The sequence below is a fragment of the Chrysochloris asiatica genome, unplaced genomic scaffold, assembly GCF_000296735.1.
Source record: "Chrysochloris asiatica unplaced genomic scaffold, ChrAsi1.0 scaffold00074, whole genome shotgun sequence".
In the NCBI taxonomy this organism is placed as follows: domain Eukaryota; kingdom Metazoa; phylum Chordata; class Mammalia; order Afrosoricida; family Chrysochloridae; genus Chrysochloris; species Chrysochloris asiatica.
The window spans coordinates 14,818,086-14,841,090 of NW_006408592.1; the positions used below are offsets into that span (position 1 = coordinate 14,818,086).

Genomic DNA, 23,005 nt, shown 5'->3' on the forward strand with positions numbered 1-23,005 from the left:
CTTATGGTCCATTGACTTCTCTGTCCATTTAGTGCAGTCTATTTTATCCTGTAATCTACCTGACCTTCTCGTTGTCTGGATCTCTGATCCTACGTATTAACCTTCTTTTGCATTGTACTTGTTTTGATCATAGCCCGCCCTCCCAGAGTCTCTGAGTTTGTTATTATAGTTTTATTTTGTTAACAATTCTTCTTTCTGTTAACTTAATTCAGGGAGGTGCTGCCACGTATGTCAATCTCTGGTTGTTGTCTATTCTTGTTGGTTCTCGGTCCACAGAACTCCATTTAGGATGTTTTGTAGCGCAGGGTTGGCTTTGGTGAAGTCCCATAGCTTCTGTTTATCCTGGAATGTTTTGATTATACCCTCATATTTGATTGATAGCTTTGCTGGATAAAGGATTCTTGGTTGGCAGTTTTTTTCTTGCAGGGTTTTATATATGTCTCCCCATTGCCTTCTTGCTTGCATGGTTCCTGCTGAGAGATCTGTGCTTAGTCTGACTTGTTTGCCTTTGTATGTGACACCTGTTTTCTCTTCCTGCTTTCAGGAGCATCTCCTTGTCTTTGAGTTTGGAGAGCTTGACTATGATATGTCTTGGTGATTTTCTTTTGGGGTCCACCCTTCCTGGACTTCATTGGGCTTCTTGAATTTCTATCTTTTCGCCCTTGAGGATGTTAGAGAAATTTTCTTCCATTAGTTCTTCGACTATTTCCTCTGTGGACTTGTGTGACTCATTTTGTTCTGGAATGCCGATAATTTTTAAGTTATTCCTCTTTATGTTGTCTAACATGAATCTTAGTCCTTCTTCAGATGTTTTTATCCTTTTTTCTGCTTGCTCTTCTATCTTAGTAGTGTTGAGAGATTTATCTTATAGCTCACTAATTCTGCCGTCTATCTCTTCCATTCTACTCCTTTGCCCTTTCAGTGTATTGTCCATTTCTGATATTCTATTATTAATCATTTGGATCTCTTTCTGTAGGTTCTGAATTGTTTCCAATGCTGTATCTATTTTATTTGATTGTTCCTGTAGCACTTTCCTGACTTCTTCCTTATTTTTCTCAACTCCACTGTATAGTGTTTTGATACATTTTATAATCAGTTTTCTGAATTCCTTCTCAGGCATTTCCAAAACCTGCCCATCTTCCAGTATGGAGTGAGTGTAGGTCTACTTCTAGCTCATTTGCCTCAGTCACTTTATCTCATTTCTAGACATGTGCTGATATGGTCATCTGTTTCTGTTTTTTGGGCATATTCAGGAGTTAGCTCTGGCCTTAATACTTAGATGGGTGTGTATTTTTGGTATTTTTTATGCTTTCTGATTGCCTACAGGTAGATGTGATCAGGAGATGTGCTTCCCTTTTATCCTTCCTGAGAAATTTCAAGATGCCACTGTTGGTCGTTATGACGTAACTCAGGATTTAATTTTTGGTCTACTTCCTTTTTAGTCTGCCTATCCCATTCCACAATCCCCATTCAGGCCTTTTTCTTAGTAATAAATAGTTCCAGGCCAGCTGTGGCTGTTTTGCACTGCTGTTTGGTTTTAAGTGGAAACTGTGCCTTTAAATTTCGAGATCTGTGTCATGCATAGTAGAACCCTCCGGGGGTGGGGGTGGAGTGTCCACTCACTCAAGCACCCCCTCTAGTTGCCAGGATGGAGGTGCACAGCCAGCTAGAGACCAATGAATAGATAAACAAAACAAAAATAAGAATGTCCACACCTTTATCTCTGTGGTTCTCTTAGGTGTTCATGGCTCTCTGATCCTTCCCCCACTTGTTCTCTCCCAAGATGGTGGCTCCAGGAGCAGCTGAGCAACTTGGATTAGAAAGCACTGGAATTCTTTCTTTGGCTACAAATTCTCCTGGCTATAAGCCTTCCAACCTTCTAAATATTCCTTTATATGTAGTTCAGAGGTCTGGGACCATCCCCTGAGCCTACTTGGTCCAGTATTCTGTATTGTTGCTGACGGAGCTCCACACTGCACTTCCACCCTCTCCGCCATCTTGTTTGTTCTCAAATCACTTTTAAGACATAACTGTCATTATTTACTTGTGCTCAGTTCAGGAAAGTGTGAAAAATGACCCTCAAATTTCTCTAAAACAAGCTAAATTCAGGATGGTGGGATGGCTCGTGGATCATCAAGTGATGTAATTGGCAGCATTGTCATTTTTTGGTCTGCTTCAGTGATTATGGATAACAAATGACAACATATTTCAGTTAAATTTATCCCAGTGGAAGACAAGATAGGAAACCTGAAGAGAATATTCATGATTATTTTGCATTTAAATTTAAATGAGATTGAGAATCTGTTTAAATTAAGTCCTAGATTATTATAAGCCTTTCTTCTCCCAAAATGTTTGGGAAATGAGTCATTTGTCATTTCTGCCTAACTAAGGAAGCACATGAAACTACAACTTTGTAGTCCAGAAGGGAAAGGAAATAAAGTTGGAAGCAGAGTATAATAGTAATGATAATGCACAGAATCAAAGATCTCAAGATCAAAGACCATCTTGTCCATCCAAATACTGTGCCATCTTGTTCTTAATCCTGGCAACAGTTATCTTCATATACTTTTATTAGGGGTGGGGCAGACTTTGATTTGTAAGTGTGTCCCACCCCTATTAAAAGTCCTTTAATTCTCAGGGGATAAAGTCTAAGACCTGATATCTGGTCTAGTTTTCTTAGGTATATCTCCTAACACTTAGCTCATTGGGTGGCTCAGTGCAGACATGTAATTAACATTAACAAATGTTAGCAATTACTATTACTGGCTAGCACTAACACTATCACCACACATTCTCACTCCAAAGCTACAACCTAACATATTACTTACAGTGCCCTTAGGCGCCAAACATACTCAAACTTTGTAAATTCTACATGACCTGACAAATCCCTATTCATCTTTCAAGATATAACTCAAACATATGCTTAAGTGGTTTCTGTGAAACTTTCTCTGATCTTTACTTCCTGTCCCAAATAATTAACTTTTTTGCTCATACCCATTTATTTTTGTGGCTAGGTGCCAATGCACAGAGCCACTAGGTACAAAATAATAAAACACTGCCTGGTCCTGTGTCATCCTCATAATCGTTGCTATTTGGGCTTGTTGTTACAGCCATTGTTGTCAATTCATCTTGTTGAGGGTCTTCTTTTTTGGTGACCATCTACTTTACTAGGCATGATGTCCTTTTTCAGGGACTGGCTCTTCTGATAACATGACCAAAGTATGTGAGACAAAGTCCTGCCATCCTTACTTCTCAGAAGCATTCCAGTTGTGCTTCTTCTAAGACATATTTGTTTGTTCTTTGGCTGTCCAACCCTGCATCTGTCCCTATCAATCATTCACTAGCACATTATCTTCATTCCTAGTCCATAGTCTCCTTGAAGGAAGGATTGTGTCATCTTTATCTATGCATATCTGTTGCCCAGGAATCCTGTGAAAATTTTTTGAACTAATTAAAGTATCTGACCATCCTTTGCTTGGAGAAGAGAATTCACTATCTCCTGAGGAGCCCTTACCATCTATTGGCACAGAAAATTCTTCCTCATACTGAGGAGCAAGATGTCTTTTTATCTTCAACTTTACTAGGGCCATACAAAACAGACTTAATCTTATTCAGCATATCAACTCTTCAAAGGCTGATTCATAAAACATTTACAAAGAACTATGAGACAGACCAAAGGTATGAGTCTGACACCTAGCAAGATCAACCAGAGTCCTTGTTCTCACACTCTGAAAAAGGAGATGGATACATAGGTATATTTATAATACAATACTGATCAGAGCAGTAACAGAAGCAAAGTGTATTCTGAAAGAACACAAAAGAGGCATATAATCAGACTGGTGGGCCACGAAATTCTTTCTACAGGAGTAATCACTTTGGCAGAGATTTTAATGAATGAACAGGAATTGTCCATGGGCCAAAGGAAAGTGAGGTGGGGCCAGAAAAATATTTTAAAAAGGGAACAGTAGCAATACAAGAACAAATGCACATAATGGGAAAAGAGAGTGACATGTACAACTGAGTGAGAGTAACTAACAAGTCTTCTCTTCTTTGAGCTAAATATTCTTAGTTCCTTTCCTCAGGTACCATGACGAATTTTTAGTTCCTTCACAATGTGGGTTCTCTCTACTTGAACATGTGACAGGTCAGTCCTCAGAACTCAATAAAATATTCTTTTTATAGTCTGATCAGCACATAGCAGAGAAAGTTAGCACCACATTCATCAGATCCTTAATCTTCCCTAACATCTTATCTCAGCACATCATCCAGCTTTTTCCTCTTATATCATGTTGCTCTTATTGTCAGGTACCATCAAGTCAGTACCAACTCATAGCGACCTTATGTACAACAGAACAATGATTGTGAGATTGGTCCTAAGCCAACCTCACAATCATTGCTACGCTTGAGCCCATTGCTACTGCCACTGTACCAATCCATCTTGTTGAGGGGTCGTCCTCTTTTTTTTGCTGACCTTTCACTTTATCAAGCATGATGTCCTTCTCCAATGACTGGTCCCCATTGATACTATGGCTGAAGTATGAGAGACGAAGTGTGGCTATTCTGGCGTCCAAGGAGCATTCTGACTATACTTCTTCCAACACACATTTGTTTGTTCTTCTGGCAGTCCTTGGTAGTGTTAACATTTTTCTCCAATACCACTTAAAGGCATCAATTCTATAGGCTTCTGTAGTCATTGACCAACTTTCACTTGCATATGAGGCTACTGGAAATGCCATGGCTTGGGTCTGGCACACCTTAGTCCTTAAATTGACATCTTTGTTCTTCAATGCTTTAAAGAGGTCTTGTGTAACATATTTGCCTAATGTAATACATCATTTGATTTCTTGGCTGATGTGTTCATGAGTGTCAATGGTTGATTTGAGCAAAATGAAGTCTTTTGACAACTTCAGTCTTTTCTTCATTTATATGGATGTTGTTTATTGGTCCAGTATTGAAGATTTTTGTCTTTTTTCACATTGAGGTGCAACCCATACCAAAGGCTATGGTGTCTGATTTTCTTTGGTAAGTATTTTAAGTCCTCTTAGCTTTCAGCAAGAAATGTTGTATCATCTGCATATCACAGGTTGTTAGTGAGTCTTCCTACAATCTTGATGCTCTAGGAATGTATATTAAATAGAATTAATGTTCTAGGAATAATATAAGAATTAGCAGGAATGATGTTTGAGATTTAAATTTTTAAGTTTGGAAAATATATGTTAAGGAAATATAAGAGGAAAAGGACACACAGAATTAGGCTATGTGTTTTATAAAGTGCTCTGGTGGTCTACTGCTGTGTAGAAAACTGTATGAGAATGCAGTGGTTTAAACATTTACTTTGATCAACCTGCATTTTGGTCAGAACTGGGAAAAGATGGCTCATCTCTGCTTCACTTAGCATCAGCCAGCTCAAAGACTAGGGGACTGGATCACCTGTTCACTCACTCACACATTTTGCCATTGATGCTGGCAGAAGTCTGAGATCTCAGCTGAGGTGGTAGCAGGAACAGCTATATATGGTCTTTCCATGTGGCTGCAAGGCTTCTTCACAACATGGTACTGATTTCCAAAGGTTAAGTGCTCTAAGAGGACTAGGTGGCAGCTGCATTGCCAATGGTTCAGCCTTGAAAGTCATATACCTTCTGTCCACTATAGTCACACAGTCTTGCCCAAGTTCATGGGGGGGTGGGGTGGGGGACAAAGACCCCATTTCTTTCTTTTTTTTCTCTCATGTTTTATTGTGAATTATATGATATTTTACATGAGAGAACTTTATTTTTACATTCATTCCACTGTATATCGTTTCATTGCCATGGTTCCAATCCCCTCCATGCATCAACTGACCAAAGGGTATACCCTATAAACCCGCCCCCTACACTCCCCCTCCCCCCATTCTTCAGCACAAAGTCACTCTCCCTCTCTGGATCCAAAGTCCCCAGCCGCTTCATCACTCCACGTCGTCTCTGCCTCTATCTCAGACCTCGCTGCTTCTCTGGGTAGGGTCTTGCTCTCGGCTATTCTCCGTTGATGTTCCTAGAGACCTCCGCTCATAGACTGGAGAGTTAATCACTCCCTTCCTTACTACAAAACGTCTACCTTTACATTTCCAACCCTCACAATCAGTCCTGATAACAGTCATTCACTGTTGTATCACAAGTGACCCTTCTGCATTTCATTTCATCAGCTCCGCCTAGACAGATTGGATAGTACTCACTGGAGAGTCTGCCTTCTTCCATGCCCCCTAGCTCTAGGTTCCCTCTTGAAAGCTTGTAAGCTAGTCACTTCTTGCCTTTGTAGTCCTCCACCCCAATTTGGGTATCCAATGTCCAAGTTGCCCATCTCTGTCTACTCTGTGTGTGGAGGGGGTGGGAATGTTTCTTGCTGTAAGGGTTTGTGCCCTCTTTTGGGTTACTGCATCCATAGGTGTAGGTTAAGTTCATCAAATTGTATCAGATCATTCTTTTTCTTTTTTTTTTTTTCCCCCTCTTCTTTCTTCTCCTGGTTGAGTTCTAATCATCCATTCATCGGGGCCAGGTCACGTGGGTACCATCTTCAAGTGTGAGTGTTCTTGTGCATATGCTCTCTCTTCCTACCAGCTGGTAGCTTCACTCTCCACTCTAGTCCTCTGTGGCCACGCCGCTGAACCTGGGTCCAGGAGTCTCCAGGTCTCCCCACACTGCTGGCCAACCAGGTCCCCATCTGGGTCCACAGAAGCCCACCGAACATTGTAGGGCTTAGCTTGCCGCTTCATTGCTGCTTTTACCCCACTTTCCCCTATCAGCGATGCGTGTGAAGACCCCATTTCTTGATGAGAAGTAATATTACACTGTAAGCAGAGTATGTATGTATGTGTGTGTGGTAAAGGTTGGGATGGGGTGGTGGATTTATTAGTGCAAGCATCTTTGAAAGCACAATAATCTACCTATACAAGTAAAACTCCAAGAACAGGGGTTCAGCTACTTTAGTATAACTGTTTCTCCAAAGCTCCTTTGAGACTTGTCTTTAAAATAAACATGCATTTTTCTTATTATAAAAGTAATTTATGATTATTGTATAAGATTTTGAAAATGTAGAAATGCAGAGAAAAAAAATACAATGGTTTATAATCTTATAAGGAGAGCAAGGTGGTCCTATAGGTTTGCACAGAGCTGCAAACCACAAGGTCAGCAGCTTGAGCCCACCAGCTGCTCTAAGGGTGAAAGATGAGGCTTTCTACTCCCACAAAGATTTACAGCCACGGAAACACCATACAGCGTGATTATGAGTAGATGCTGACTCCACAACACTTAACAACAACAATAATCTCACAACCCAGGATGAATACAATATTTCTATACATCATTTTAATCACTCAGTCAAGTGGTTAAATGACTGACTGACTGACCAACCAACATGCTTGCCTGCCTTCCTCCCTCCATCCCCTCTCTTGCTCTCCTTTGATCTCTCTTTTTCACTCATTCATGCACTTATTGAGCACATGCTATATGCCAGCACTGTTCTAGCTGCTAAAGATACAGTGCTAAGTAAGATAGACGAGGTATCTTCTCTTAAGGATTTCACATTCCAAAGGGGGATCATTTCAAATGGCAATAAGTACTTTGAAAACCATGAAATAAAGTAATAGTAATTTGTGGGGGAAAGTGCTTGAGATAAAATGTTCAGGGACAATACCAAGTAAGTAATACTTAAACTAAGGAGTTAGAAGAAACCAGATGTGCAAAGATCTGAGAGAAATGTGTTACAGGTAGAGGAAAAAAAACCAATTCCACCTCATAGGTATATACACAAGAAAAATCTAACCACACATACACACAGAAACTGTACATGAATGTCCATAGTGGCATTACTTATATAAGCCAAAATGGAATTAAAAAACGATGTAATTTTTTATGCCCTCTCATAAGTGTTAAAAACATGAGTTCACACTGATGTCTCCCGCTTCAATTCATCATCACAGAGTTCATTCTATAGTTTTCATTTTTCCTATATTTGCAGTTCTGTTTTGTAGTAGTAAAAAACTTGGCTTCCATTATCCTTAAAACATTAACTTATTTGATCAATTCCCTTGTGAGTAACAATATCCAATTATTGTTACAACTGTCTGTCTCTTCAGAGATGTTCTCCTCACTCCACTCAGGCCCCAACACCCTGTACTGGGCTTCCACGTGGATGGTCTCCTCCTCCACCCATGCTCCCAAATCCTACACGGGGATACTCTGCCATGTAAAAGCCACCCTCATCTTTCCAGGACTCTGATATGCAAAACAAAGTTGTCCCTCTGCACGGGCACCAACAGATTTCAACTATGCAACTACCTTGCCCACTGGTGTGGCAAAAAAAAGTCATTGAGCCTTAAGTCATGGTGACACCATGTGTGTCAGAGTATAACTGCGCTCCACAGGGCTTTCAATGGCTGATGTTTTGGAAGTAGATTGCCAGGTCTTTTTTTTGAAGTGCCTCTGGTGGGCTCAAATGTACAACTTTTTGGTTAGTGGCCAAGCATGCTAACTGTTTGCACCACCCAGGACTCCTCCTTGTATGGACACCCTCCTTTCTCTACACCAAGTTTCCCCTCCACAAGGACATCCTCTTTACCCTGGTCTCTGACACCCTGCACTTGGCTGTCCTATGTGCAAGAATGTCCTTACTTCTCATACCTGGTACCAGATACTCTCCTATGTGAACAACCTTCTTATTTCTTTTGAGCTCCAATGTCCTACACTGAAGAACCTCATATGGGTACATCCTGTAACCCTTTCAGGCTCTGATACCCAACTCTGGGCCAGAATGTTCTTCTTCCATTTTTAAAGCTTATGATAGTATTGATTTTACCACAAGTTGTAATAAGTCCCTAGCTTGCTTATGTCAAGGCATCCTGCAGGCACAACAGAATAAGCACAGGACAGCTAACTGCAAGGTTGGCAGTTCAAATCCACCAGTTGTTCCATGGGAGAAAGATGAGGCCTTCTAGTCCTGTATCCCATAAAGATTTATGGCCTCAGAAACCCTATACAGGGTCGCTATGAGTTAGAACCAACTCGATGGCAGTTGGTCTGGTTTATGGTCTGGTTTGTGTATCTCACTCATAGTGCTAGCCTAGTATGTGCTTTCATCTTTTCACTGCCTAAACAATTTTAATTAATTCCTTCAGATTCTGTTCAATGCCTTCAATTTTCACAGATTCTTCTAAGTTCCACCATATTGCCACAATATATTTTAATATTTCTTTGAAAAGTAATTTTCATATTATATCACTGTTTGTAAGTTTGTCTTCCCAGCCATAATGTGTTACAATATGTGTTTATTGCTTGATGAGGGTCAGACAAGTGTTACATTCATTCATATATTCTCAAAGCATACACAGTATACATGACATTTTACTATAAATATGAGGGGAATCAAAAAGTTCCATTATCTTTGAATTCCATTTTTCTGTGAACTTTTTGAAACCCCCTTTCATTGTATGTGTTTAATGTCAGAAATAATCCTAAAAGTCCATTCTTGTATTTTTAATATAGCTGTGATTAAATAATCCATAGTTGAATGGTTGTATATATAGCGAGGGGCCCTGGTGGCACAATGGGTTAATTGCTGAGTGGGAACCCACCAGCCACTCCACAAGAGAAGGAGGCAGTCTACTTCTCTGCAGATGCACAGCCTCAGGAGCCTTGGGCAGCGGCAGCTCCACTCTGCTGTAAGTTGGGTGCAAGTAGGTGGCAGTGGGTTTGGTCTTTCTTTCCTGGGTGTGGCACTGGAGGATAGGTACTGTACTGGTAACCACGGGTCAACAGTTCAAACCTACCTATTGCTCTTGGAAATCCTACACAGGGTCTCTATGACTCAGAACCAACACCAAGGTACACAATAACAACAACAGTTCCTTCTGTTAGTCACAACCATATATGGCTAGTGAGTACCTGAAACAAGTCTAATCCATAAATGTTATGTTGTACTGTAAAATAAGCACTAAATTTCAAGACTTCGTGAAAAATCATTTAAAGTATCACATTAATAATTTTTATACTGATTACATGTTGAAGTAGTATTTTGAAAATACTGGGTTTAATATTAATTCCACCCATTTCTTTTTACTTTCCTACTAGAAAAATTTTAATTATATAATATGGCCACTAGAAAATATGTCTCTGGACAGTACTATTCTACAAGCTTCTGAGTTAGTGATAAGGAACCAAAAGATCAAAAGATTAAGGGCTTGACATATAACTTCCTTAGAGCAAAAATGGATGATAAAAATCCTTGCATAGTTCTAAAACCATGCTACTTAGAGACATTCAAATTAATATTATAAGAAAGAAAGGAATGTGGACATCTAAGAATAAATATATATTATATAGTGCTTATGAGTCAGACTGTTAGTCTCACAGTCAGCAGTTTGAAACTACCAGTGGTTCTGCGGGAGAAAGAGGAGGCTTTCTGTTCTGGTAAAGATTTACAGCCTCATCTATACAGAGTTCACGATGAGTTGGACCCGATTCCACAGCACGTAACCACCACCAACTAGAACCACCATAATTTTGGTAAACTAATTATGTCTTTTTATGACATCCTTATGTAGCTCTGAGTTACGGTGTGGAGCTGTGGGTTAATGCGCTAGACCACAAAGTCAGCTTGAACTTCAAGTTCAGCGGTTCAAGCTCAGTAGCCGCTCCTCAGAAACTTTATACAGGGTCACTTAACAACAACAACAACAATGTAGCTCTACTCTCTAATACAGATCTCAAATTGTTCATGCATCCACAGAGGTGGTCAAAAAGTTATTTTGCTTTCAACTTGTTTCCCCTGTGGGTATTGATCTATTCCAAAGTTTATGAATTCCCCCACGACTCCCCACTTTTTATCATTTAATACCTTAATACCCTGGACTTGTGGTGTGGCGCTGTAGGATCAGCACTGGACTGTGAACCACAAGGTCAGCAGCTCAAACCCACCAGCTGCTCCCTGGAAACCCAATACAGGGTTGCTATGAGTCGGAACCAACTGACAGCATTTAACAACAGCATTTCTTATTAACGTCATTTAGTTACTTGTTCTATACTCCAATCTGAAGTAATTCTGGATTGAGAGAAATAAGCATTTAGTTAATTTTATTATTACTAACCTGCATTTCATATTTCAGAGTCATGTGGAAGCACCAGGATCCCATGCCTACCACTGAAAGTAAAACAAACAAACAATTAGCATGAAATTTCTTAGGGATGGCCACAGTGATTTGAGAAGACAGTAACATAGTTCAAAGCACTGAGTTTTAGGAATAAGAAAGGATATAAAATCTGTCACATCTGCCTTTTCTATCATAGCCATCCTAGTGGATGAGAAAGAAGTCATGGTGGCAGAATGATTACACCTTCTGCTGCCAACTATTAGGTTAGTAGTGTGATGCCAGTTTGGCTCTGTGGGAAAAAAACACCTGATAAGCCTAGAAACCTGCATGTTTCTAGAAACCTGCAACCCTAGAAATCACCAGTCTGTCAGTTTGTTGTACTGTGGTGCCTTGTGTGTTGCAGTGATTATGGAACCTACATCACCAGTATTTTAAGTACCAGCAAGGTCACCCATGGTTTCAGATGAGCTTCCAGATGAATACAGACGAGGAAGAAGGAGAGACAGACTGCTTCCAAATATTTAGTCACTGAAAACCTTATGAATAGCAGTGGAACATGTCAGACAGCACCAGAATATTGACTACTGAAGCACAATTAAGAGCACGAGAATATTGTCAGATAGAGGACCAGAAGATGAGCCCCTCAGGTTTGAAGTCATTCAAAATGCGACTGGGGAAGAGCTGCCTTCTTAGAGTTGACTGTGCTAACACGAATGCAATAAAGCCCTCGGGACATTTATTTGCTGATGGGGCACAACTCAAAACAGCTGTAAACATCCATTAATAACTGTAATATGGAATGTACAAAGTATGAATCTAGGAAAATTGGAAACTGTCAAAAATGAAAAGGGATGTATAAACATCGATATTCTTGGCATTAGTGAGCTGAAATGGACTGGTACTTTGAATCTGACGATCACATGGTTCACTATGTCGGGAATGATAAACTGAAGAGGAATTATATTACATTCATCATCAAAAAGAACATATCAACATCTGTTATAAAGTATAATGCTGTCTGTAATAGGATAATATTCATATGCCTACAAGAAAGACCAGATAATACCACTTTTACTCAAATTTACCCATCAACCACTAAAGCCAGTGATAATGAAACTGAAGAATTCTACCAAGTTCTTCAGTCTGAAATTGATCAAATATAAAATCATATGTATTGATAAGTACTGGCAATTGGAATACAAAGGTTGGAAACAAAGAGGAAGGATGAGTAATTGGACAGAGATGATGCTGGAGGTTGTATTATAGAAATTTGCAAGACCAATGATTTGTTCATTTAAAACACCTTTTTTTAAGCAATATAAAAGATGACTATACACATAGACCTCACAAGTTGTAATACACAGAAATCAAATTGACTACATCTGGGCAAAGAGTTAGTGGAAAAGCTCCATATCATCAGCCAAAACAAGCCAGAGGCAGATTGTGGAACAAACCATTAATTGTTCATATGCAAATTAAGGCTGAAGCTGAAGAAAATGAAAACAAGTCCATGAGAGCCAAAATACGACCTTGAATATATCCCACCAGAACTTAGAGATCATCTGAAGAACAGATTTGACACATTAGACACTAAAGACGGATGACCAGAAGAGATGTGGAATGACATCAAGAACATCATAAAAAGCAAGAAAGCAAGAATGAAGGAAAAGACCAAAATGGATGTCAGAAGAGACTCTGAAATTTGCTTTCCAGCATAGAGATGATACAACAAATGGAAGAAGTGAGGAGAGGCAAGAGCTGACAGAAAATGTCAAAGGTCAGCTTGAGAAGACAAAGTAAAGTACTATAACAAAATGTGCAAAGACTTGGAGTCAGAAAATCAAAAGGGAAGAACATGCTAAACATTTCTCAAGCTGAGGGAACTAGAGAAAAAGTTCAAGCCTTGACTAGCAGTATTGAAGGGCAAATTATTATTTATGTTTTATTGTGAATTATGTAATAGTTTATATGGGACAACATTAGCTTTACATTCATCCTATCGTATATATCGTTACACTGCCATGGTTACAATCCCCTCCATGCATCATCAAACAACCAAATGGTATACCCCACAAGCCTGCCCCTGGTCGGCAGCACACAGCCCCTCTCCCTCTCTAGGTCTAGTTTCCAGCAGTTCCATCTCTCCACGTCATAGTCTCTGCCTCCATCTCTGGCTTCACTGTTTCTCTGGGTAGGGTGCCGCACTCCACTCTTCTCCCTTGATGGCCCCAGGACCCTCCGCTCCTGGACTGCAAAGTCAACCACTCCCCTCCTTTTGCTACAAAACATCTACCTTTACATTTCCAACCCTCACAGTCATTCCTGATAGCAATTACTCACTATTGTACTACATACATGAGTGCTATCCACATCTCCTTTCATTAGTCCCTCCCAGTCAGATTGGATACTACTCAGTAGAGATTCTACCTTCCTCCACACCCTCTGGATCTAGGCTCCCTCTTGAAAGCTTGTGAACCAGTCACTTCTTGCCTTTGTAGCCGCCCCCCCGCCCCCCCTTTGGATAGTCCCATTTTGGATAGCCAATGTCCAAGTTGCCCATCCCTGTCTACTCTGTGTATGGAGAGGGTAGGAATGATCATTGCTGTGAAGATGTGTTCCCTCTTTTGAGCTACTGCATCCACAGGTGTAGGTCAATTCATCAAATTGTATCAGATTACTTTTTTTTTTTTTTCCTCTTCTTTCTTCTTCTACTTGAGCTCTGATCATATAGTCATTGAAGCCAGGTCGAGTGGGTATTATTTGCAAGTGTGGGTGTTCTTATGCATATGCCCTGTCTTATGCAGCTGGACACTTTATCTTCTACTTCTAGTCCTCTGTGACTATGTCACTGACTCTGGGTGCAGGAGTTCCTGGTCTGGACAAACTGCTGGCCAACCAGCGTCCACCTGGGTTCACAGGAGTCTACTGAATGTGGACTTAGCTTGCAGCTTCATTGCTGCTTTTATTTCCCCTTACCGGTGACCAACATGGGTCACCAGTCAGAGCACATGTCTGCTCGTGTATTCCCATTGAGTCTTGCCCTGATATCCCCTGGGTGAGCAACTTGCTTGTTATTGTAGTAGTCAGTTGGACTGCCATTATTGTTTTGTATTTTTCCTGTCGGTTTTTCTTTCAAGAAGTATCTTCTGTTCTAGCCGCTCCAGGCTGGTCCGCTTGTCCTTTCAAGTGGAAATTTCCAACCTCAGAAGATTCTGGATGGAGCTCAGGATTCCACCTATGGTCTTATGTAATGCAAAGGTTCTGCAAGAAGCCTCCTTCACTGGGCACGTTATAGCCCCATTTTAGATATTCCAATCAGTTATAGGCAGAAGATGGACTTACAAGCTATGATGGTATTTCTGGCTATTCCTATCTCTCCCTCTCAAGTGTCTATTTTATAATGGTATGCCAGGGAAACCAAGATTCAAAAGACAGCCAAGCATCTTAACATTATTTCCCCCCTTTTGCCCATTCCAACTATGTCTCAATTCCTCTATCATATAGCCCTGTTGTTCCAAGGTTGTGCATACATTATTTACCTCTGTCCCACTTAGCCTATGCAAACCTGCCTAATTGTTTTCCCATCTGCCTTGTTCTTCCAATTTCCTCCCTTAGTGTGTATTGCCCCCTCCATAGCACCCAAACCATCCTGTGTCTATTCCCTACCCTGTGCTCCACCTTCCCCTCCCTGTACATCCCGGTCACCAGCAAAGAGTTCCTCCGCCCTTTAGTATGGGTTATTTTTCTTAGTCTTTTACAGTAGTGGTCCTATGCAGTATTCCTCTTGTGACTGACTAATTTCACTCAACATAATGTCCTCAAGGTTCATCCACGTTATGTGATAGCTTACAGCTTCCTTGTTAAGGGTAGCATAATATTCCATTGTGTGTATATACCACAGTTTGTTTATCCATTCTTCTGTTGATGGGTACTTAGGCTGTCTCCATCTTTTTGCTATTGTAAATAGTGCTGCTATGAACATTGGTGTGCATATATCTACTCATGTTATGGCTTGTATTTCTTGTGGGTAAATACCAAGTAGAGGGATTGTTGGGTCATAAGGTATTTCTATTTCCAACCTTCTGAGGAAGCACCATATTGCTTTCCAGAGAGGTTGGACCATTTTGCAATCCCACCAGCAATGCAGGAGTGTCCCTTTATCTCCATATCCTTGCCAGCATTTATTGTCCTTTATTGTTTTGATCTTTGCTGTTATCGTTGTTGTAAGATGGTATCTTATTGTTGTTTTCATTTGCATCTCTCTAATGGCTAGTAATCGTGAACATTTCTTCATATGTTTATTGGCTGCCTGGATCTCCTCCTTGGTGAAGTGTCTGTTCATGTCCTGTGCCCATTTTTTAATTGGGTGGCAGTAGAAACAGAAAGACTTGCCTGAGTAGGTGACATTTAGGAAAGTAGTTGGGAGAGATTCATGGGTGGCCATAGTGAGGGAGAACATACAAATAGAGAACATACAATTGAGTAGCAGAATGAAGATGTGGAAAATGTTTAGGGACAGGCACAGCATTCAGTTTGACTGGAGTCTATGAGAGAAACCAAAAACAAGGCAGATAAATGAGTTGAGTGCATACAGAGGACTTTAAAATTTTTGCACCTAAATAATTTTTATAGAAAGGCATGACCCTTTCATATACTCTTTAAAAATCATTTCAAAATCCTACAAGGTAAAAATTATTATTCCTATTTTTTATAGCAAGAAAGTGAGTTCAGAAGATGGTCAAGGTCACATAGTTGAGAGTGCCAGGGCTGAGATTAGAAGCAAAGTATGTCTGGCCCTCAAGCCTTTTCTAGTGTCATACCTACCCTTGGAGGTAATGGAAAGAAGTTTTAGAAAAATGATAAGGCTGAAGAAGGAGGGATGTTCAACAGAATACAATCTTTATTTACAAAAATAGTCTATATTGTCCCCTGTCACCTGTGAGGTTACTATGTAGAACTCCTGGTAGAAGACAGCAGGGTCTCAAGTATAGTAAAGACAATAAAAATAGAAAGAGGCAGATTCTAAGGATTACAAATACAGAACACGAAGATTTGGCAAATGAGTGAATGTGGGAGACCAGAGGGGGAAGGAGAGCATAGTCACTGATGAAAGTATGCTTTTAGGTTCAGGGTCTAGGAAACTCATGGCATAAGAAATAAGGGCAGGAGGATGTGGCTTGCAAGGGGAAGGAAGGAGAAATCAATTTTAAGATGCCTGAAATGTCCATCAGTCCTCTAACATGAGCCAGATGGGAATGACACATTTCACAAGAACCCAAAGAAGATTTCAGGAAGCACTTTGGTCACTGCCTGTCTAATCTGTACATCAATGATTAACTCAAGTTTCTCCATGCATATTAAAATATTGGGGAAAAAATGAGACCAAGGGGAGAAATACTGATATTGCGAGCCTTCTAATACAGTTCATCATGCTGACCACACTGAAATCCCAGGAAAACTATGATGTACTTATATGCTTTAATGAAGTGAGGTGGGAAGAACCCCTTTAGCTGTAAAAACAAATAAGCCATAAAAGCAAAAGAACAATACATAACACACCACCAAAGTTAGCAATAGCTGTACAATTTACAACAGTAAAGGATTTTTTATTTATGAACCTTGTAATGAAAATTAAATTACAGTTTCAAGTTGAACATAAAATTGTACTTGAGAAACTATTCCCCAGAAACAATTCCTTTAATGCATAAAGTTTAACAAGTCAGAGATAATCCAAATTTTAGGAGAGGATAGTTTCATGTTAACACTTATGAATAAAGACAAAATGAAAGGTGTCAAAATCAATTCAAAAGCCAGCAATGCTAATGTAATACAAGTATTTAAGAATCATACATTTTCACTAGATGAGAAGAGAAATAAGGGGTTGTCATTAAATTAAAAAAATATTAAGGAAAAATATTCTGCTGATAATCTTTTCTCAACAGAAAGTATTTTCTCTGGTTATAACACAGTATTCAAGAGAAAACCCTTCAAATCAGTTTTGCAACTTGCTTCTTTTTCTTTTTAAATTTCTGAGCAACACAGGTGGTATGACAAATTTAAGTTAGGCATTTTCTCCCAGGCACAATGCTCTCCATCCAATACCTGACCTCACAAAAATCAACCAATGTTTCCTCTTAGGATTAAAGTACCTGATTAATTCATTTAGACAAACTTTAGGTAACCAAGTTACATATACAGGCAGTCACCAGAATATGAACCAGATCCACTGCTAAGTGTATCTTTATGTCAAATTGGTAGGTAAGTCGGAACAAGTGCATATGGTTCTTATTTAGCCATACCATACTTGAGTGCAAGAAAGGGGAATGCAGTGGCACCATATGGTAAGCATTAGACCGAGAACCACAAGATCAGTGGTTTGAGCACACCAGCTGCTCCTTGAAAGAAAGATGAGGCTTTCTGCTCCCATAAAGATTTAAAGACTCAGAAACTCTATACAAGGTCGCTGTGAGTCAGAACTGACTTGACAGCACTTCACAACAGTAACAACAGTACAAGAAAACTTTTAAGTTTTTTTCAATGATTTAAAAGCTGCACAGGCAGCAAGTGAAGGTAATTGTGATGAATTTGTTATGAGTAAGGGTTGGTTACAGTTGTTTCAAAGTGAAGGCAAACTTATCTAACAACTACCTAGAAGGAGTTGTTCATAAATAATCTGGGGATTTACTGTATTAGTATGTTAGGAAGAATATAAGCCCATCACTGGAGATGACTTGAATTTAAGCCCCAGTCCTGCTTGATGGCCAATCCTAAATCTATTCCATGCTTTGCCTCAGTTTCCCATCTATAAAATTTAAAATATTTTTCATCTCTTTATGAGACTATGACTTTAATGTGCTCTTTATGAACTGTTACCAGTCTTACAGATTGAATTCCAAACTCTATAAATGAATCTACAATTAATCTAAATATTTAGTCTAAAATATCTATGATTCTCCATGAATACTGCTGATTCCCATTTCTGTTAGGACTCTGTGCTGCACACGTCAGGACCCCATCTGCTTCTAAGACCTTCACTTCATTCAACACCTTTCTTTTCTGTATCTTCAAACTCTACATCTCTTGGGGATTGTTCACATATTTTCTAATGTCTCCCAACCCCACCCTCCTACCCCACTGGCATGCACTTTTTCACTTCTATGAGATCACAAAATAACTGCCTCCACTTTCTATTTGTCCATTCCTCAACCTATTCACACCATGGAAACAAACCTTCTCTGTCTTCACCTTAATCTCTTAAGCAGTCTTTGATAACTGAAACATTACCCTCTAGTTTTCTATGATGCCCAATTCTCCTGGTTTTCCTTTCTCATTAGTTGGTTCCTTATATCCTTACCTTCTAAATTGGGAGCTGAAAATCCAAATGTCCCCAAAAAGCATTAGAGTGAAACAAGCTAGATGAAAGAAAAGTAAGTAGTAGAATAAGACTGTGGCCAACTGGACAGCACATGCTATAGGGACTAGCCCAGGGTGATTGTGACTGTCAGAAATGCAATCTCAGTGAGGCCAGAGTTTCTCATTATTCTAATTTTTAATGTGGACAGCTACTTAAACATATGGTTAAGATTTAAATAAGGTCAATTACAACATATCTGCATGTCAAATTCTGTGATGACTTTGTGCTAATCTATTTCCATCCTTGGGCTCTCTTCTCTATTCACATCATCTCTTTAGTGATATCATCACTTCTCAAAACTTTAAATATCAGCATATGAAAAAGATGCCCAAACCTCACCCTAAACACCAATCTTACATTCCCAAATGTCTCCTCAAATCAAAAGCATTTCAACTTAACAATCAAAACAGAATGTTACACCTCCCCTCTAAATTTCACTTAGTCTTCTCTGACTCAGTTAATGAAAGCCGTTATCTACTTAGATGCACAAACCAGAAATCTAAAAGTAATCTTTGGAAACTATTGTTTTCTTTCAGTCCCAACACTTAATGCATGAGTCAGTCCTACAACAGGCTACCCCCAAGATACAACTTGAGTACTCACTCACTTCTTTCCAGACTCCACCGATGTCATCCTAATCTAAACAACCATCATTCCTCTTTTAACTGGTTATCCAGCTTGCATTCTTACTGTCCACTGATCCATTCTCCACAGAGCAGTCAATTATCTCATAAAATCATAACTAGAATCATGTCACTTTCCTGCTTAGAAGCCATGATTCTATTGCTCTCAGAACAAAATCCAGACTCCTTCCTTTGGACTACGGTAAAGCCCTGCATGATGTGGCCACTGCCCAAATCTCTCCAACCTCATTTTCTGCCATTTTCCTCTTTGCCTATTAGAGTATATTAGGGGAAAGACAGAAAGTAACCAACTAATAACATCATGGCATCCTAAGTACCATGATGACGATCGGCAGGGTATGCAGTGGGAGCACAGAATAGGGTCATCTAGTCCTGTCAGGTGCTTAAGGAAGGTTTTTTATAGGAAGTGACATCTAAGCTGCATTCTGACAGGCAGATATGCTGAGTTTACCATACAAAGAGATGAGTACTTTGATATAGCTAAAGTGTAGGGTTGTTAGCAAAGCAGGCAAGCCAAGATTAGGATCAACCGACAATTTTCAAGAGGTTATCTCATTTAAAGAAAAAATGTTTCAGAACAATCAACCATACAAGGCAAAAAGGGCAGCATTTGCCCAAAAGCAAAGTTCAGTAGGCAGGAAGGGGCAGGAAAGACGGGCAAGTGGAAATGTTTCACCCAGGGGGGAGGTGGGAAGAGTGTTGCTAGATTGAGAGGACTGTAACTAATGTCATGAAATAAAATGTGTATAAATTGTTGAGTGTGAATCTAATTTGCTCTGAATAATTTCACCCAAATGACAATAAAATGTTCAAAAATAGAAAGGAAGAAGAAAACTGGCTGGACTGATTCATGTGGACAAGATGAATCTGAGAAAAACTGAACTAGGTCCCACCTAGTTTTAGAACCACTAAACTCAATGTCCTGGGATTGACCATTACAGTAACCTACCTTATAATAGTCCTGGTGTGGCGCTGTGAGTTAATGCGCCAGACTGCAAAGCCGTTTGAACTACAAGGTCGGTGGTTCAAGCTCACCAGTAGCTCCTTGGAAACCCTGTACAGGGTCGCTATGGGTCGGAACCTACTAGACGGCACTTAACAACAACAACAACAAACCTTACAGGGAGGAGATACATCAACTTCACTTAATGCCCCCGCTGCTCCTCTTTCCTGGGGCAAATACTGTCACTGTCTTTTCACTCCACTAGTGTAAAGTCTCTAGAGACTCCGAGCCTCATTGGAACTATACCTCCTTCAGACAATAATGTGAATGGAAAAGCTTTTTGTAAAAGAAAAATTGGCTAAATTGAAAAAGACATGCATGGCTGCAGATCACAGGTGAAATTCAGCACAGTAAGCCAGTTTCCACTACTGATCCAATATAATTTATCAAAAGATGCTTATTTTCTGAAAAATAATCCAAATTAGCTCAAAAAAGAAATTCAAGAATGTATAAGTTTAATTTTTCTTAAAAGGCAAAGAAATATGCCAAATGTGTGTGTAGTAGTTGTTGTTGTTATTGTTGTCAGGTGCCATCGAGTCAGAACCGACTCATAACAACCCAATGCACAGCAGAACGAAACAATGTCCGATCCTGGGCCATCCTCACTACTGCTGCCACACTTGACACCATCAATGATGCCACCTGGCTGATCCATCTCGTTGGGGGTCTTCCTCTTTTTCTCTAACCCTCCATCTTACCCAGCATGACATCCTTCTCCAGCAACTGTTCCCTCCTGACAATATGTCCAAAGTATGAGAGATGAAGCTTAGCCATCCTGGCCTCCAAGGAGCACTCTGGCTGCACTTCTTCCAGGTGGGGAATAATTAATCTTTAAGTTGTAAAAATAAGAAATTGTGAAGAAACTTAGCTGACATTTTTTCATGATGTTTCACTTTAAGAGTTTTTTTTTTGTTTTGCTTGTTTGAGGCATTAAACTTAATGCAAAATCTTATTTGTAGGAATTACCCAAGGCATTCCAACAAACATGTAACAGGGACAAGTTTCTCCATGTGACCATGTCCAAAGTGAAGATTGAGCCCATCAACATAACAAACATTCGAATGGGATTCGAATAAGGTCAATGTGCCATCTGCAACCTCTAATTAGATGGTCATATTCATGTCACTTTAGTATAGTTTTAAGAGTCTCTCAAGCTTGTAATAGAATTTCACTGAGATGGAACTTCTTGTTTCAAATATTTTGGCAAGTTACCAGACAAAGTTTTTCAAGGTTGCAATAGAATACAGATGTGCAATGATACACATATTATTCTAATCCATCTCATCACATTGTGGAAAAAGCATACAAGGGATTTGGAATTGGACCTATACTAGAATCCCAGGCCCATCAATTACTACTTATAAAACTTTGGCAAATTGTTTAAATCTCTTTGAGATCCAATTGCCCACTGTATAAATTAAGGAAAATTTTATCATGAAAGGTTGTGGCAAGGAGTACCTAGCCTGCTACTTGGCATATAATATGTTATCACCATATTTTCATATCAATTCCATAACTCAAGCTATGAAAAAAATCGATGTATACAGAACATGGAGTCATTATATTTTGGAAGTAAGTTGGTGTGATAGTTAAGATTTTGTGTCAACTCGTCTGGGCCAGGATTCCCAGTGGTTTGGCAGTTAAGAAGTGGTTAGCCCCATGGTAACATCTAATACAGGCATAGTTATGATTGGCTATGAGCAGTTATTCAATTGAAAAGATATTTCTTTGGGAGTATGGCCTGTTCACAAAATAATGGACAAGCAGAAAAGCTTGCTCTTTTTTTCTCACTGGATCTGGATCTTGCATCTGGGTGGTCCTCCAACCTCTAGTTCTTGGAACCTGAGCAAGTGAACTGATCTATTGTTTGCCCACTGATCTTGGCTCACTTGGCTCCGCCTTGGGACTCCTGCAAGCTTATTTGCATGCCAGCCCCACCTGCTGATCTTGGTTCACCTTACATGGACTTGGGACTCCTGTCTGCCTGCCGAGCACACCTGCTGATCTTGGCTCAGCGGACCCTGACTTGGGATACTCCCACCACTACAATTGTGACCCATTTCCTTGATATAACCCCTTTATATATATATATATTGTTGTTAAGTGCCGTCGAGTCGGTTCCGACCCATAGCGACCCTGTACAGGGTTTCCGAGGCTGTAAATCTTTACGAGAGCAGAACATCTCATCTTTCTCCCACGGAGCGGCTGGTAGTTTTGAACTGCTGGCCTTAAGGTTCGCAGCCCCATTCGTAACCACTACGCTACATATATATATATAAAATGTTGATATAACCCCTTTATATATATAAAATGTTGTTATGTGCTGTGGAGTCGATTCCAGCTCAAAGCGACCCTGTACAGGGTTTCTGAGGCTGTAAATCTTTACGGGAGCAGAACGCCTCATCTTTCTCCCGTGAAACAGCTGGTAGTTTCGAACTGCTGGCCCTGAGGTTCGCAGCCCGATTTGCAACCACTACGCTACCAGAGCTCCTTTACATACATATATATATAGACATTCTCTAGAGAATCCAGGTTAAGACAAATGACTTATATGCTACACTAGAAAGTTAAAGGCCAAGTACTAAGAACTTTTAAATCACATCATGACTTGCTGTGGCGTATAAGAAGGAACCCTGCAGAATTTGCTCAGTGAAAAAGGCTTCTTGTTGAGCCTTTGTAGAGAGTACGGCGCCTTAGGAGGAATCCTGATCCCCATCCAAAATCTTCTGAGGTGGGACACTCCCACTTGAAAGGACATACAGACCATCCTGGTGCAGCTAGAGGAAGAGAAGATATTTCTTGAAAGAAAGACCAGCAGGAAAAGG

General features: G+C 39.9%; 1 protein-coding gene across 2 annotated transcripts in view; it reads right to left on the reverse strand.

The window, feature by feature from the left end:
* ACER3 (alkaline ceramidase 3) overlaps positions 1-23,005 on the reverse strand; it is a 201,266-nt gene that overhangs the window by 75,892 nt on the left and 102,369 nt on the right. For both annotated transcript variants that reach the window (XM_006865001.1, XM_006865000.1), the window contains one exon: positions 11,117-11,169. In XM_006865001.1, the coding sequence (XP_006865063.1) occupies positions 11,117-11,169 (53 nt within the window). The remainder of the gene's footprint in view (positions 1-11,116; positions 11,170-23,005) is intronic.